A 16857-nucleotide genomic window follows, 5' to 3' on the forward strand; every position below is an offset into this window, starting at 1 on the left:
GGCTATATCAGAAATACACATACATTTGCCCAGATATCTACGATTGAAGAACGATGAGAAGAGAACACAGTAAAAGGGTTAAATAGAGGGAAAGGAGGTGAGATGAGTGTTGTCAAGTAGAAGGAAAGATCTAGGGAGACATGGGCATGAAAGCTAGTCTGCCAATTGCAAGAGCAATTCATCAACTTATGTCAGAATGTGATTCAGGACAGTCAGCATCAAGGCGATTTGAGCTTGTGTGTGGCAGAAGCTGGGGGAACTAGGTCCATACACACACCTCATTTCTCACCAGGCGATGCAGAGGATACCAAGCATGGACAGGCTCTTGAACCCACACACAAGGGGATCCCAACATTTAAAACTTGCCTGGATCGACAGATTAGGATCATTCTGCATTTGCCTTAGCTCACCTTTTTAAATATGCTGGAGAAACACAAATCTGAAGAAAAAAGTAAGAGGGCGCAACCAGCAAACATTATTTCTGAGCTGATGTGGACCCAGAAAAACTGACTGAGCACTGGCAATCATGGGCAAGCTAGTAAAGGCCTTTGGATACCTACTGTAAGAACAAGGCCTCATTTCAGCTAATAAAGTCATCAACCAACACCCAAAAAATAATTCCAACTTTTCAAGAGGAAGGAATCACCCAGAAGAACATGATTTGGGGGGAGCAACACGGAGGGCATGGGTGGGCAGCTAGCAGAGAGACATGAGCAAAAGGAGAAGTGTATGGGTGTGGGCAGGAGTGAGGCGCACACAGTGGGAGTGAAAAAGGCAATGGATGGGAAGCAACATGGAAGGAGCGAGGAGGCAACAGAGGATAGCACAGGAGAGCTCAACATGGAGGGTTGGGGAGAAGCACTCGCTAAGAGAGAAATGCTGACTGCAGGGGGAACCAAAATATAGGTGTGGGTGGGACTGTGGAGGACAGAATTTTTTTTATCATTCAGTGCTTAACACAAGATGGAAGCAGAGATGACAGCCAATCAAAGAGATAGTAACAAGGCAACGTTCCATGGGAGGGAAGGACAGACAAGGCTGACAAGCTGGGACATGAATAAAAAGCAGGAAAAAGAGTGACTAAAACAAAACAAAAAAGCCAACTAATGGTAACGATTGGGTGGAGTCAAGCCCCTCTATGTTCTTGGTAAGCGACAAAATGCCTCACAGTCAGCGCATACTGTGTCTAGTAAGCTTGACCTAAAAGGCATACTATGGATCTGGAAAAAAGTAAGTATGACACAGTAAGAGCTATATAAACGAATTGCAAATATACATATCATGGTTAAAAAATAAAAATAAAAAAAATTTAACCATTCCCAGCATGTTTGAAAATTGCTTGAATGGCACCTGCAACCTTCTATGGCATTTGTATAATTTTAAACTAATTTGCTCTGGTTTGCTGAGATTTTAAGCAGCAAAAAGACCCTGGAGTGGAACTGAAGCCAAGATGCGGACTTCTCATATTTATTCCTTCCCTACCAAAAACACACCTACTTAATTAGCACAAAATGGTTCCTAACAAGGAGATAAAGGTCTGAATGGAAATGTAAGTTGACCTCGCCTCTCGAATGCCACATTTTTAAATACATGAGAGGTAATTAGCGATCTACCCGTAAACATTTTCCTGCGTATAGAAGGAAAAGGAACAAAGCTGTTTCAGTGCCTACGCCAGGGATTTAAGCCAGTCACAAGTGCTGGCATTTGGCAGTAGGCACTGATTTAATTGGGCTGTGCCGGTAGTAGGTTCAACCTAATGGAGACAGGAGTGAATAGGGTTGAAATCAAAGACTGCGGGGTCATCGAAAGCAAAATAAAGAAGAGAAAATAGCGCTCCTGTAGGCAATTTGCAGAGAAAGCTAAGGAAAACTATTTCAGAATTCTCTGGACTATGGTAGCAAATGACAGGACAGCTGGGAATACACAGGCCAGCGTAGCAGAGGACAGTTTGTGTGGAACACCTCAAAAACACAAATAAAAAGATAACATATCAATACTAATACGTAAGTGTTAGAAAAGGGGTCTCTAATTGGCTTTCGGTTTGCACCCTGTCCAAGTAGGGACGCTCACTCTAGTCAGGATAAGGGAGATACCTGCTCAGATAACCCCTGCTCACCCCCTTGGTAGCTTGGCACGAGCAGTAAGGCTTATCTCCAAAGCAACGTGTAAAGCATTTGCACATAACACACAGTAATAAGTGAAAACACTACAAAAGGTCACCTCACCAGTTTTAGAAAAATAGCCAATATTTATCTATACAAAACAAGACGAAATACAATAGAAATCCAACATACAGTAAGAAAAATATGACTTCTGAAAGATTTACTCAAAACTACAGTTCCTTGAAGTCGATAGCTCCACCTGGGGCTATCACAACGTTGTGATCAACAAAACCAACAGTTCAGGCCGGCCGCAGCGTTGCGGGCCAGCTTCGGTGCCGGAAGACCCAGAAACAGTACCTTGGATTTGCACGCCGAGTCGCGATCCTCGAGGTGAGCTCAGGAGAGCGGCATTGGTTCTGGAGTCTGTGCAGGAGTCATCGGGCCCTTGAGGTCACATGCGTTGCAGATCGTACTCCAGGCTGATGAAGTCAGGCGCGCCGGCGTGGATGGGGTCAGGGCTGCGGTGCGAAGCGGGACGATGCGATGTGCAGTGTCCACAGGTAACCGCGCAGGCAGCGGCTCAGTGACTGCATCCAGCGGCGGTAAGACCAGGGCTGCAGTGTGAAGCGGGGCGGTGCGATGTCCGGTGTCAACAGATCATGGTGCAGGCAGCGTTGTCGTAGTTGAAGCGCTGTCGCCGGTAGGCCCAAGCCAGCGGGGCGGGACGGTGCTTCGTGACCCTCACGAGCTGTGTCCACAGGCCACGGTGCAGGCAGGATGCCTTGTGATGACACAGGGGGTCGACGGTGCTGCCGTCGGTGGACCGGGGCTGTGGTGCGGGAGAGGACGGTGCTTCGTGTACCTCCCGAGCAGTGTCCACAGGTCACGTTGCAGGCATCGGTGCTGGGTGTCAGCAGGAGCGTAGTTGTCGGGGATGCCCAGGTTGCGGTGTGAGTAGGCGAAGCTGGAATGCGGGGCCCACAGGTCGCGGTGCGAGCAGCGGCTCGGTGAAGTCGTCTGATGACAGCATCAGGGAGACCAGGGTCGCGGTGCGAAGCAGGGCAATGCGAATGTGCGCCGTTGGCAGCGTCACAGTGGTTTCTCCTCTTGAACAGAACAAAAACACACAGTTCCCAGTGCTGCAGGTCGAGGATACTGAAGTATTTGGTGTCCCTGAGACTTCCAACAGGAGGCAAGCTCTACTCAAAGCCCTTGGAGAATTTTCTCAAGCAGGACACACAGCAAAGTTCACCCTTTGCACTCTTCAGGCAGAAGCAACAACTGCAGGCCAGTCCAGCAAAGAAACACAGCAAAGGGACAGTACTCCTCCTTCATCTCTTCTCTTGCGCAGAGGTTTCTCTTGATTCCAGAGAGATTCTAAAAGTCTGGGGTTTTGGGTCTTCTTCTTATACCCAGTTTTGCCTTTGAAATTGGCAACCTTCAAAGCAAAGTCTCAAGTGTTTGCAAGATCCTTCCTTGCCCAGGCCAAGCCCCAAACGCACACTGGGGGGGGGGGGGGGGGGGGGGGGGGTGTAAATCAGATACAGCATTGTTTGAGGGCAGGCACAGTACTTTCAGGTGTGAACGACCACTCCTCCCTCCTCTCTAGCTCAGATGGCTCATCAGGATATGCAGGCTACACCCCCTTTTGTGTCACTGTCTAGAGAGGTGCAAAACAGCCCAACTGTCAAACTGACCGATAGACAATCCACAAACAGGCAGAGTCACAGATTGGTATAAGCAAGAAAATGCCTACTTTCTAAAAGTGGTATTTTCAAACAGACAATTTAAAAAACAACTTCACTTAAAGATGTATTTTTAGATTGTGAGTCAGAGACTCTATACTCCACATTTTTACTACCCTCAAAGGGAATCTGTGCTTTAAGGATATTTAAAGGCAGCACCCATGTTAACCCAGGAGAGGGATAGGCCTTGAACAGTGAAAACCGAATTTGGCAGTATTTCACCGTTCGGACACTAGTATATGTCCTACCTTAAACATACACTGCACCCTGCCCCTGGGGCTACCTAGGGCCTACCTAAGGGGTGCCTGGCATGTAGTAAAAGGGAAGGTTTAGGCCTGACAAGTGGGTACACTTGCCAAGTTGAATTGGCTGATTAAAACTGCACACAGCCACTGCAGTGTCAGATGTGAGCCATGGTTACAGGGCTAATGTGGGTGGCATAACCAGTGCTGCAGGCCCACTAGTAGCATTTGATTTACAGGCCCTGGGCACCTCTAGTGCACTTTACTAGTAAATCAAATATGCCAATCAGGGAGCACTTGCACTTTAGCACTGATTAGCAGTGGTAAAGTGCGCAGAAACCATAAACCAGCATAAAACAGACCTAAAAAAATAGGAAGAAGGAGGCAAAAAGTTTGGGGATAACCCTGCAGAAAGGGCCATTTCCAACAATAAATATGACAGAGCAACAATAGAAATCACCAACCTTAGGAGAAGAAACAAGAAGTGTTAGGGCACATTCAATAATGAGGCAATGAAAACATCCATCGGCAGTCTAGTGATGGGTGTAAAGAGCAAACATACTGCAGTCTAAATGCTTCTGCAACTTTCAAAGTTGGTGGACTCCGCATCTGAGCCAGTCATTTAAAATTTAATGAAGACTCAAACCTTTCAGAACTCAGTGGTGATAGTGTGGTGTGGTCTCCATCAACACTAAAGGAGAAAACAAGTGCGAGCCTTCAGGCCCAACAAGTCTTCTAGATCTATACCATAAGCTCTTCACTAAACACAAACTGGAAGCTTTACAAACAAGGATAACTGAGCAGAATAAAAAGGTTGTCAAAAATAGGCCAAATATTTGGGCATACGATATTATCAAACAATTTTGTATTAAAAAGACATGGCAATGTAGGTCATCATAACTACCTAAAGCCCATGCTTTCACACCAATCTACTGTGGATAAAGCTTGAAAATCGGTAGAGCCTCCACTGTAACTCAATTAAACTACTTCTGCACCTATATCCAAAGGGGCAGAAAACTGGAAACAAGGAGTAGAGTAGGGCTACTTCCTAGTGTGTGCACCTTAAGCTGTACATCAATGATTATACTGACAAAAGCTATAAAAGAGGTTCTGCATATTGGATAGAAAACAGTTTAATTTCTCATATGCAGACGAAACAGCCCTGCTAAAAAGGACTGCCAAACTTGACAGCTCTTGCTAGGCACGAAGGAGTAAAAAGACAAGCTGGATATCAAAACATAGCAAACCAGAAATCACTGAAAAAACTCGAACAAAAGGGACAAGTAAGAAAACAGTCCTGGATGTAGTACCAAAACCCCACGGGTCATAAACCTCCACACACAACGCAAATTTGAAGAAAATCTCAATTAGCTGGACAGGGCACAGGGGTGTGGAATTTCTATAGCCTGGCACCCAGGACATATTGCTTGAGATCAAGGACAGCAAGTTCTCAGGTTAATTTTGTCCTTGGGACAGGTAGACCCAACCTCCCTGCAGCACAAACCCATTGGCTGCCAATTTACAGTATTACACTACAGAGCAGTGAAGTGAACTGTCTGCAGGCGAGATAATATTGGTGTCCCTATGTTAAGGCTGTTCAAACTTGCATTTACGGTTCATTAATAGAAAGCCTTACTATTAGGGTGAACCTTCTAAATAAATGTTGTAAGCTTGGGCTGCACTACTGACAGTGGTTTCAATAATATATATATATTTTTTTTTTTTAAGTGTACACAGGTCTGCAAAGTTTAAAAATATGAGAGGACGCTTAATGGTTCCTAAGTGCTTGGACTAAACGCAAATAATTGAATACGTTTGAAAGCAAGATTGATGATTTTTTCCATTCAAAATAAAATGTTCACAAAAAAATGCAACTAGGTAGGAAAAAAAAAAATAAATCTTTTGCTGAGCTAATGTGAAATTTTAGGTACCATTTCTTTGAAGCATCATTTAGCACAATGCCTTGATGCATTTCCCAAAAACATTCATAATAGAAAGTCAGTGTAACAAGTTTCAATAAGATTATAGGAAACATCAATATAAATAAGCACTGGCAAACCCAACAGATCCGGCATAGGTGTCAATGCCTGTCTTGTTTTGACACGGCTTTTGTAAAACTTTACTGTTGTGGGAGCTTCTGGGCCCTCACCAATGTAACAAATATTAGCAAAAAGTAAAAATATTTTTTGGGTCGCAAAACGTTCACGTTAACCCAGTAGTTCCTGGTACTGAACAAAACTACTTTGTGTGTCACTATGATCGTGTAAAAGAGCAGATTGCAAACATTGTAATGCAACATGGATCTGCCCAGCATGCAACTTGTCACTCACAAGGGTATCCAGGTGCTGAGCAAGAGCGGGTTCTGCAAGTAGGATCAGTCACAGTGAAGTCAGCTGACAGATGGATAGACAGACACATTGTTTTATTAAAATTCTAAGTTCTTGGTTAATGCCAGATGTAATTAGGGGGCCCAGTTCTTAAAGAAAGTCACAAAAACGCACCCGTGGTATAGGTCTTTGTATTAGTGCAGATTAGAGCATTTCATGAATTCACAATAATTTATAGATGTAGACAAGGAAATCGTTTTCCCAGAAAACATCTGAACTGCATTTGAGGATGAGCAAATATGTAGGTGTAAATTTGCTCAAGTTAAAAAAAAAATAAAAAAAAAAGCAGTTGACTGTTCGCAAGTTCACTTTACCTTTTCCACTTTTTCCCCAACCCTGGAAGACGTTTTACTTCGGATCCTTGTCAGAAGTAAGTTTCCAACCTTTCTAAGTAAATGGGAAACAATTAGGCGATCTGAGGAAACCCTTAAAACGTGCAAGTTAGTAGATTTGCACGGACTCCAAAGAGTATTCCAACCCTGGAACTGTTGCTTGCTGTTGGCTCCAGACCTTTCTGCAGAAAGGTGACAAAATAAGGAAACTGCTATTATTCAAGCCCTACTATAGTATTAGCCCTAGCATAACCAGAGAGGCTATTTATCAGGAGCACTTACATAATGAGATTGATGCCATAATTTGTCACCGTACTACATGGCACCAAAGGGACAAGTAGTTTTTTTTTTTTTTTTTTTTTTAAACAGAAGAAGTAGATTTATGAAGCAACCGGTCCCATGGATAAGTAGATATTTTATTAAATTCCACTACCCTGAGGGTATAAGTTGGTTAAAAGCCTTGGCCATAATTAAGCAATCTTACTAGACAAGAACTATTGACATCAAGACAAGAGGGAAGAGTGCCTGTACAGCACAGCTGTGCATATAAAAAAAAATAATAATAATAAGTTGATGGTTGAGAGGAAGCTGGGGAGAAAATTAATCTATGCATCTCAAACACTTTAATTGCAAGAGTATGACAGATTTGACACACCATTCTAAAAGCCTGACCAAAAAATATTTTTCTATAAAGAGACACACTCCAAAGAAACAACTTGGTGGACAGAACATGGGCAGAGCATAATAAATGAAGGAACAATATCCCCTTACAGAAAACATTCTCAGAAGACAAGGGTGTCTGGATATCTGCACACCAAACCATCAGGATTGTAAAAAGTGGCCTTTTGCAAATTCACCAAAATGAAACTAGTAATTTCTGGAAAGATAGAACCGGCTGATGTCACCATTGAGAAAGATGTTTCTCCATTGCGAAATGGCCTCAACCTGACGTAATTTTTGCACTACCCAGAAGAAAGGCCACTTAACACAGCAGTAAGACACAATCTGCCAGTGATTGCGCAGTTAAAAAAAAAAAAAAAAGCGGATGAGATATCTGTTTGACAAAAAGAATCAGAACAACGCTCAAACATTTTACTTTAATCTGCCCAAAATAAGACACAGGCTATAAAACAAAAATTGTTTTGCTTTTAGGATACCACTCTGAAATCACTGCAAGAGTGGTCTCAAAGCATGGACAATTAGTAAGAAGGGAGTGTGGGTGAGAATGCACGAAAGATTCGAAGAGCAGCATTGAGCCACAAACTCCACAAGAGGTGATAATGGAACAATCTCTAAGTTACATTGCCCCGAACAGTTCAGCTGGCTCAGCCATAATGTTTGTTTACCCCGGTAGCACCCCATCTCTCACTTTCCTTAAAGTACTGATTTGACAGGCCATACCCTACTGCTAGCTGAACATTTATTCCAACTCTGCATGCATTTTATGTTCTACTTTGGAAATGTGCAAATGAAACAATAAAGTTATTATATTATGACACAAAAGATGCCTGGCATAGCTTTTGTTTTCTAATAAAAAGTGAAATTGATGCACCTTGACAAAAAGGTACCAAGAGGTTTGTGGAACAGTAAATGTTAATACGCTACCCAAAGCAACCCACATTTGCTGTTTGTTGTGAAATTCATATTTTTAAGCCGGGATATTAAACACACATTATATATATATATATATATATATATATATATATATATATAAAAAAAAAAAATGAAAAAAAACCCACACACACAACACAGCACAAGAAGCACTATTAAATAGCTCGAAACACCTGCCAAGTATAATTGTAATAAAAAGTGTGAGTGAACTGAACGTTTTAATCGTTTGGGACGGATTTCCATGACGCTATTATTGCTAGCCTTCTCAAAATGAGAAAAAAAAAAAATCCATCTGTCTAAATGATCCCAGTCTTACACATCCATAATCTTACAGCTAGCACAGTAAGCAAACAAATTATTATTCAGGCTTGCATTACTTACAAAGCCATTTATTTCAAAGGCACACATCTTAATGATAAAACATAACACTCTGAAGGCATTCCCTCAAAAAAACAGCAAGGTGGACCTCTGCATGAAGACCTCGCTTACCTCAACATCAGCTGCAACCAAGTAACAGCACATTGCTAGGGCAGAGGCACACTGCGGGGAAGAAAATAGGTTTGTGAGATCAAGAAGTACTTGTGAATCCATCAATATACTACACAAATAAATATTAATAAGGAAAGCTGCTTCAGGAAGGGTTACGTAGGATTACGTACTTGGCCCTCTTCTCAATTTTTATGAATCATGGCCCTCTCAGACTTGGATTAAGGGTTGGAATAATCGTAGAATATAAGTGACACTACTTGGTCCTATTCAACTCCAGTGGGACTTCAGAGGCTTCAGGATATTGTTTAACAATATTACTTATAGCACTTAAAAAAATAAAATGGCTATGTCAAGCTGTCATAGGAAAAAGTGTGGTATGCTAGCACCCTAATTAGAATAGTCTCCGAATTCAATTATGTGGGGATTTTGCTTTCACTAAAGCCGCCCAGTACCAGAACACTTGCATTGGAACAAACACTGTTACAGAAAAAACAAAAAAATAAAATAAAGCTGGTTGGCACTCTAAACTAGCATTTGAATCAGAAACATCTTAAGAGTTGATTATGGGCAAAACTTTTCTAATGTTAATTTCTCTTTAAATGAAACCTTATTTAGGATCAGATATGTAAAGAGTTTACATGTTAATTCAAATGCATAAACTGCACATATCTGGAGATTATATGTTTTCCTGCAACCTGTTGCAGTACTGGGGCTATACCATAGCATTTAAAACAATAAAGATCCTTCTATGATATAGAGCATTAACGTACACATTGTTTATAGCTGTTGAGCATTTGAAAATTCTCCTTTATTTTGTTAAAAATTTGCTCACTTCAGTCCTAAAAAAACACCTTAAGAAGGTCCACTGTAGTACTAGTCACTATGTAGTATTTTTATACTAGAACCACAGTTTGCAATAATGACTCATTCTTAGGTAGGGCCTTCCTTTGCTAATGCCTGTAAGTTGTTAGCAGAAGATTTCTGTAGAGCAATTTTGTAATTTGGGTCAGTTGATATTGTGCATGTTTCGCTATGTTCACCATTAATGTCAGGCAGGTTTTACGGTATAACATACATTTAAACAGAGCTCAGCAAACAACCAGGTACATTTTATTTTATTTACTGGGAAACACTTAGTTGTATTTTATGATGATTTGCAAGAAATGTTTTAGATGCTGGAGCCAGAATACTTGACACAAACTCAATACAAACACTATTTTTAAATTGTTTTTCTTCTGATCAGGCCTTGAGAAAGTCTTGATGACGAAATGTGTCTGCTGTAAATCAAACTGGAATAATTGTTCTTGTGAATAAACCATAAAATATCATCAATGGGTTGAAGACTTCATGTACTCGTTATGTAAAGTACAAGGTTCTTTGTACTTCTGCAGTGTGCCCTGGTAACCTTTGAAAATTCGTCTAGCCTCACTTGGATTTTTTTTTTCCAATCTAACAATTACACCCTTGGTGGTTGAGTGTACACCAGGACGGCACCTATGGGACATTGTGCGTGTTCAAATACTATAGTTTCCCTGAATATTATGTTTACTGCTGGGATGTGCAAACTAGAGAGCATAACCACCATTGTTTTGAAAATGTAATTTACTGTTCTTAGGGAGTGTATAGAAGACTAGAGCAGCTTAATTTTTCACCACCTGAAGTTTGTCAAAAGCACTGCTGGGAAGACCTAAAAAGACAGAATTTGCATAATCTAATTTCGGTGTAATGGAAGCAAGGATTGCCATTTTTAGGGCTTCTGTAGGAAAAAAAGGAACTATCAAGTCATTTTAAAGCGATACATGCATTTTCAGATCACAGCTCCAATTTGACATTTCATAGAGATGCAACTATGTGGGACAGAGTGGAGGGTTGCTACACGAATTGGGAATGCTGGTTGCTTCTGTTCTGCATGGATCAGTGTATTGCCCTTTTGTGGATAGCTGCAGTTGCATTAACTGCTAGGATTATATACTCTCCTTATACTGTATGCTGTAGTGAATGTTCTTTGCTGCAATGTTGATTCAACTGAACTTACAAATAAAAGGTTTCTATAACCAAAAACAAAAAAAAAAAACAAAAAAAAAAAAAAAAAAAAAAAAAAAAAAAAAAAAGAAGAAGAAGAGCTCGAAAAATCATAAAAAGGTTACTAGTCCTGAAGGTCGAGTAACTTAAATAATCTACTCAACCTAATTGTAATGTACTTGACCCGTAAACAAATTGTGTGAGCCTAGGCAAATAGTTTACAGAGTCACCTTTTTCTTAATTCTCACAAATGATTGCACCTTCAAATATGAGAGCTCAGCATTTCTGGAGTTAAAAAAAAAAAAAAAAACTGTTTGATTAAGTAGACTAAAGTTTGCTGCATGCATCACAAGAATCTAGCCCACATACCCATGAGGTCGAGCCCACATAACCTAGGACTTCTTTTAGTTTACTAACAACATTGCCATCAGAGCAGGAGTCTCTCAGTTTGTTTAAACACTCAATTTTAACAAATATACTACTAAACCATGATGTGGTAACAATGCCATATACACACAGTAACTTTCCATAAAATGTTCAAAAACATCTCCACTAACTTGCAGCTTTACTGATAAAACCATATAGTGTATTAATCTATGAAAATTGGGTTTCAGAAATCATATCCTTTGCACATCAACATGTTAAGTATTCGGATTTGTTTCTATCCTATTAAAATATTTATTTCATCACACAGAAATATATAAAAAAGGGCTTTCACAACTGATGAAAGCTATTTTGAAGTGTTTGCACAGTTGACTTAGTCATTTAATTGTTAGGTGTTAGGAAAAACCTAACACCCTATATCATTTTATTTTACATTCTAAGCAGCAGGTCACAACCTTACAAAGTCCTGGAACTCTGGAGTCAGAAGGAAAATTAAATTGTAAGAAAACGGACTTTTGACCTTTGTCTGAGAACACAGAGCAAATGTGGCATAAGAACAGGATTTAAAGACATCTTTTATTGTCCCTCCACTTTGCAACTAAACAGAACACCTGTTCAGTGTCAACTCGAGCCCAGAGAGATTATATATATATATATATATATATATATATATATACACACATACATACACACACACACACACACAATCTCTCTATCTATATGTACAGGTGGAGTTTGCATCTCCAATGGGCAGAGAAGGGATTTCAAAAGACCCCTCACTTACTCAAGACCACCATCTCAGTTTTATCACGTTTCATTCTGGATGCTTATCGCACATCTAATTTCAGATGGCTCATGATATTTTTGAACTCAAGCTGTGTGGCCATCTAAACGGATTAGGAATCAGTTGCATAATTATATAATCTGCAGCCTCTGCACCAAATCCTTTATTAGAAGCATACACATTAATCAAGTGAGGGGATAAAGAGGATCCCTGGGGGAACTCTGCAGTTTACAAATGAAGCAGATGCTATAAATGGAGATTACTGAACTGCTTGGGTCTTTCAGAAACAAATTTCACCCTATTCAATTTAATAGCTGTAAAAGTAGTGATGCTTCCAAAGTCGACCAAAATATCATGGTTAACAGTGTCAATGGCCGCAGTCAAGTCCCGAAGAACTAAGGCAGAGCACACTGGTACACCCATATAATTCCCTTGTATATGGTACCTAGGTACCCAGGGTATTGGGGTTCCAGGAGATCACTGTGGGCTGCAGCATTTATTTTGCCACCCATAGGGAGCTCAGGCAATTCTTACACAGGCCTGCCCCTGCAGCCTGAGTGAAATAACGCCCACGTTATTTCACAGCCATGTTTCACTGCACATAAGTAACTTATAAGTCACCTCTATGTCTGACCCTCACTTGGTGAAGGTTAGGTGGCAAGTTACTTAGTGTGGGGGCACCCTGGCACTAGCCAAGGTGCCCCCACATTGTTCAGGGCAAATTCCCCAAACTTTGGGAGTGCGGGGACACCATTACACATGGTACTATACATAGGTCACCATCTATGTATAGCGTCACAATGGTAACTCCAAACATGGCCTTGTAACATGTCTAAGATCATGGAATTGTCACCCCAATACCATTCTGGTATTGGGGGGACAAGCCCATGACTCCCCCCCCCCCCCCCCTCCAGGTCTCTAGCCCAGAACCCGGGTACTGCCAAACTGCCTTTTCGGGGTTTCCACTGCAACTGCTGCCAACCCCTCAGACAGGATTCTTCCCTCCTGGGGTCTGGGAAGCCCCAGCCCAGGAAGGCAGAACAAAGGATTTCCTCTGATAGGGTGTTACACACTCTCCCTTTGGAAATAGGTGTGAAGGGCTGGGGAGGAGTAGCCTCCCCCAGCCTCTGGAAATGCTTTAATGGGCACAGATGGTGCCCATCTCTGCATAAGCCAGTCTACACCAGTTCAGGGATCCACCCCCAGCCCTGCTCGGCGCGAAACGGGACAGAGGAAAGGGGAGTGACCACTCCCCTGACCAGTACCTCCCAGGGGAGGTGCCCAGAGCTCCCCCAGTGTGTCCCAGACCTCTACCATCTTGGATTCAGAGGTGTTGGGGTCACACTGGACTGCTCTGAGTGGCCAGCGCCAGCAGGTGACGTCAGAGACCCCCTCCGATATGTTCTTACCTCTCTTGGTAGCCAAACCTCCTTTTATGGCTATTTAAGGTCTCTCCTCTGGGGTATTCGTCAGATAACGAATGCAAGAGCTTACCAGAGTTCCTCTGCACTTCCCTCTTCGACTTCTGCCAAGGAACGACTGCTGACTGCTCCAGGACGCCTGCAAAACCGCAACAAAGTAGCAAGCAGACTACCAGCAACATTGTAGTGCCTCATCCTGACGGCTTTCTCGACTGTTTCTTGGTGGTGCATGCTCTGAGGGCTGTCTGCCTTCACCCTGCACTGGAAGCCAAGAAGAAATCTCCTGTGGGTCGACGGAATCTTCCCCCTGCTAACGTAGGCACCAAAAGACTGCATCACCGGCACTCTGGGTCCCTTCTCATCCTGACGAGCGTGGTCCCTGGAACACAGGCACTGGGTCCAAGTGTCTCCCACAGTCCAGTGGCCCTTATGTCCAAATTTGGTGGAGGTAAGTCCGTGCCTCCCCATGCCCGACAGGAAACCTGTGTACTGCGAGATTTGCAGCTGCTCTGGCTTCTGCGCACTTCTCCAAGGATTCCTTTGTGCACAGCCTAGCCTGGGTCCCCAGCACTAAGTCCTGCAGTGCTCAACCCGCTGAGTTGGACTCAGACATCATGGGACCCTCCTTTTGTGACTGAGTTCACAGAACTTCCAAGCGCCTGCTCCGGTACTTCTGCGGGTGCTGCCTGCTTCTGCGGGGGCTCTCCGAGTTGCTGAACGCCCCCTCTGTCTCCTCCTCCAAGGGGCGTCATCCTGGTCACCGGCAGCACCCAAAAACCTCTACCGCGACCCTTGCAGCTAGCAAGGCTTGTTTGCGGTTATTCTACGTGGAAACACCCCTGCAACCTTCCGGACGCCATGGGACATCTTCCATCCAAAGGAGAAGTTCCTAGCCCTTTTCGTTGTTGCAGAATCTTCGGCTTCTTCCACCCGGAGGCAGCCCTTTTGCACCTTCATCCGGAGTTTCCTGGGCTCCTGTCCCCCTGGACACCATCACGACTCTTGGACTTGGTCCCCTTGCCTTGCAGGTCCTCACGTCCATGAATCCTTCAGTGTTTTGCTGGTGCTTGTGGTTCTTGCAGAATCCCCCCATCACAACTAGTATCTTTGTGTGGTAGTGGGGTAGTAGGGTAACTTTACTCCTACTTTTCAGGGTTTTGGGGGTGGGGTATCTTGGACACCCTGACTGTTTTCTTACAGTCCCAGCGACCCTCTACAAGCCCCCATAGGTCTGGGGTCCATTCGTGATTCGCATTCCACTTTTGGAGTATATGGTTTGTGTTGCCCCTAAACCTATGTTCACCTATTGCATCCTATTGTGATTCTACATTGTTTGCACTACTTTTCCTACTGTTACTTACCTGTTTTGGGTTTGTGTAGATATAACTTGTGTATATTACTTACCTCTTAAGTGAGAGTATTCTCTGAGATACTTTTGGCATATGGTCATAAAAATAAAGTACCTTTATTTTTAGCAACTGAGTACTGTGTTTTCTTCTGATATTGTGCTACATGATATAAGTGGTATAGTAGGAGTTTTGCATGTTTCATAGTTCATCCTAAACTGCTTTGCCATAGCTACCGTCTATCAGCCTAAGCTGCTAGAAACACCTATTCTACTAATCAGGGATAACTGGACCTGGCACAGGGTTTAAGTACCACAAAATACCCACTATAAGCCAGGCCAGCCTCCTACAGTTTGTGAGCTCAACATCAACTTGAATTTGAAACATCTAGCCCCACTCTCGTAGGATTAAGTCTTCGCCACCGCAATCCTGGTGAAACACTAAACGCAATTCAGAGTGTTGATGGCCTCCGTTGTCATAAAACTAAGGGCTCTACCTGTAAGCTGTACAGACTGCTGGAGAACCATGTTGCAGCTAGGCTTTGCATCACATATAAACGGCAAACCTGCAGTTCATTCACTCTTGACAAATGTCTACTCTTTCTTTCCTGGGCATATAAGATAATCAAAAGGTCGATCAGTCCTATTTGGATCAATAAAGATTTCATACACAATTCAAGTATCCCTGAAAGCAAAATCCCATAAATGTATCTTCGCATAGCCGAAACAGATAAAGAAAGTTCACACAGGCAACTTGCTGAAGTTACAAATACAGGCAAAGGGCCATGATAAAGGTTTACTTAATTGTTACAAATAAACATTAGTGACCAACTTCTGGAAAGCAATATAAAAAGTAAAGGACATTTAGTCAAAAATTAGTACTTACACTTTGCCGGGCGATTAGGCTGGCTGAGGCATCAGTGAGGATACTGGTTAGAAGTGGCTTAAGACTCCGGAACACTTCTTCCCCTTCAGGCCCAGAGCCCATTTGAAGGCACAACAGTATCAGCACATTAGCGGCTGCAGACTGCTCCTCTCCTTTCCCTAACATTTATGGAGAAAAAAAAAACACACACCACAAATGAGACTTCTACGTAGGAAAGTGAGTTTGGTGCACATGGATCAGTGCAAGACTATTGTCTAAAGCCAAGACATGGTTTATATCCATAGGTATAAGTTTATGCATTAAATAAATCATAATTTAAGCATTGTCATTTTTGCACTCATGTACCCATTTATCGAACAGACTCATCATTACATTCACCCTCTGTCGCCATAAAATACACACAACACAACATATGCAAGATAAATAAAAGAATACATGTCAGGAAAATATATAACATACTGTCGGCCTAAACATAGTAGGCATGCGCTTGCAAAATGAAACTAAACAGAATCGGATGTCCACCTTGCAGAGATAGTGACTAAAGCTACTGTTTTAATGCTCCAGTATGTCGCCACGTTTAGAACCAACATACTGGCCATCTTGGAACAGTAATGAAAATGTCACTTACCCAGTGTACATCTGTTCGTGGCATCAGTCGCAGTAGATTCGAATGTTCTGCAATAGCTCGCCATCTGGTGTTGGGCCGGAGTGTTACGAGTTGTTTTTCTTCGAAGAAGTCTTTCGAGTCACGGGACCGAGTGACTCCTCCTTTTGTCTCCATTGCGCATGGGCGTCGACTCCATCTTCGATTGTTTTTCCCCGCAGAGGGTGAGGTAGGAGTTGAATTGTAGTAATAGTGCCCATGCAATGGAGTGACTAAGTATGCACCTATTTAAGGTTGAGATGACACATATATAAATAATTGAAGGTAACTTCCAAACTGCTACAGGCTCCCGGGGAGGCGGGTGGGCACATGCAAATCTACTGCGACTGATGCCACGAACTGATGTACACTGGGTAAGTGACATTTTCAGTTCGATGGCATCTGTCGCTGTAGATACGCATGTTCTGCATAGACTCGTAAGCAGTTATTTCCCCAAAAGCGGT

At 42.6% G+C, this 16857-nt stretch overlaps 1 protein-coding gene across 2 annotated transcripts in view; it reads right to left on the reverse strand.

The window, feature by feature from the left end:
• Nucleotides 1-16857, reverse strand: part of IFRD2 (interferon related developmental regulator 2) — a 69082-nt gene that overhangs the window by 27098 nt on the left and 25127 nt on the right. For both annotated transcript variants that reach the window (XM_069206815.1, XM_069206814.1), the window contains 2 exons: nt 15751-15908; nt 8909-8959 (listed from right to left, as the gene is read on the reverse strand). In XM_069206815.1, coding sequence (XP_069062916.1) covers nt 8909-8959; nt 15751-15908 — 209 coding nt within the window. The remainder of the gene's footprint in view (nt 1-8908; nt 8960-15750; nt 15909-16857) is intronic.

Source organism: Pleurodeles waltl, chromosome 9, assembly GCF_031143425.1.
Source record: "Pleurodeles waltl isolate 20211129_DDA chromosome 9, aPleWal1.hap1.20221129, whole genome shotgun sequence".
Taxonomy (NCBI): domain Eukaryota; kingdom Metazoa; phylum Chordata; class Amphibia; order Caudata; family Salamandridae; genus Pleurodeles; species Pleurodeles waltl.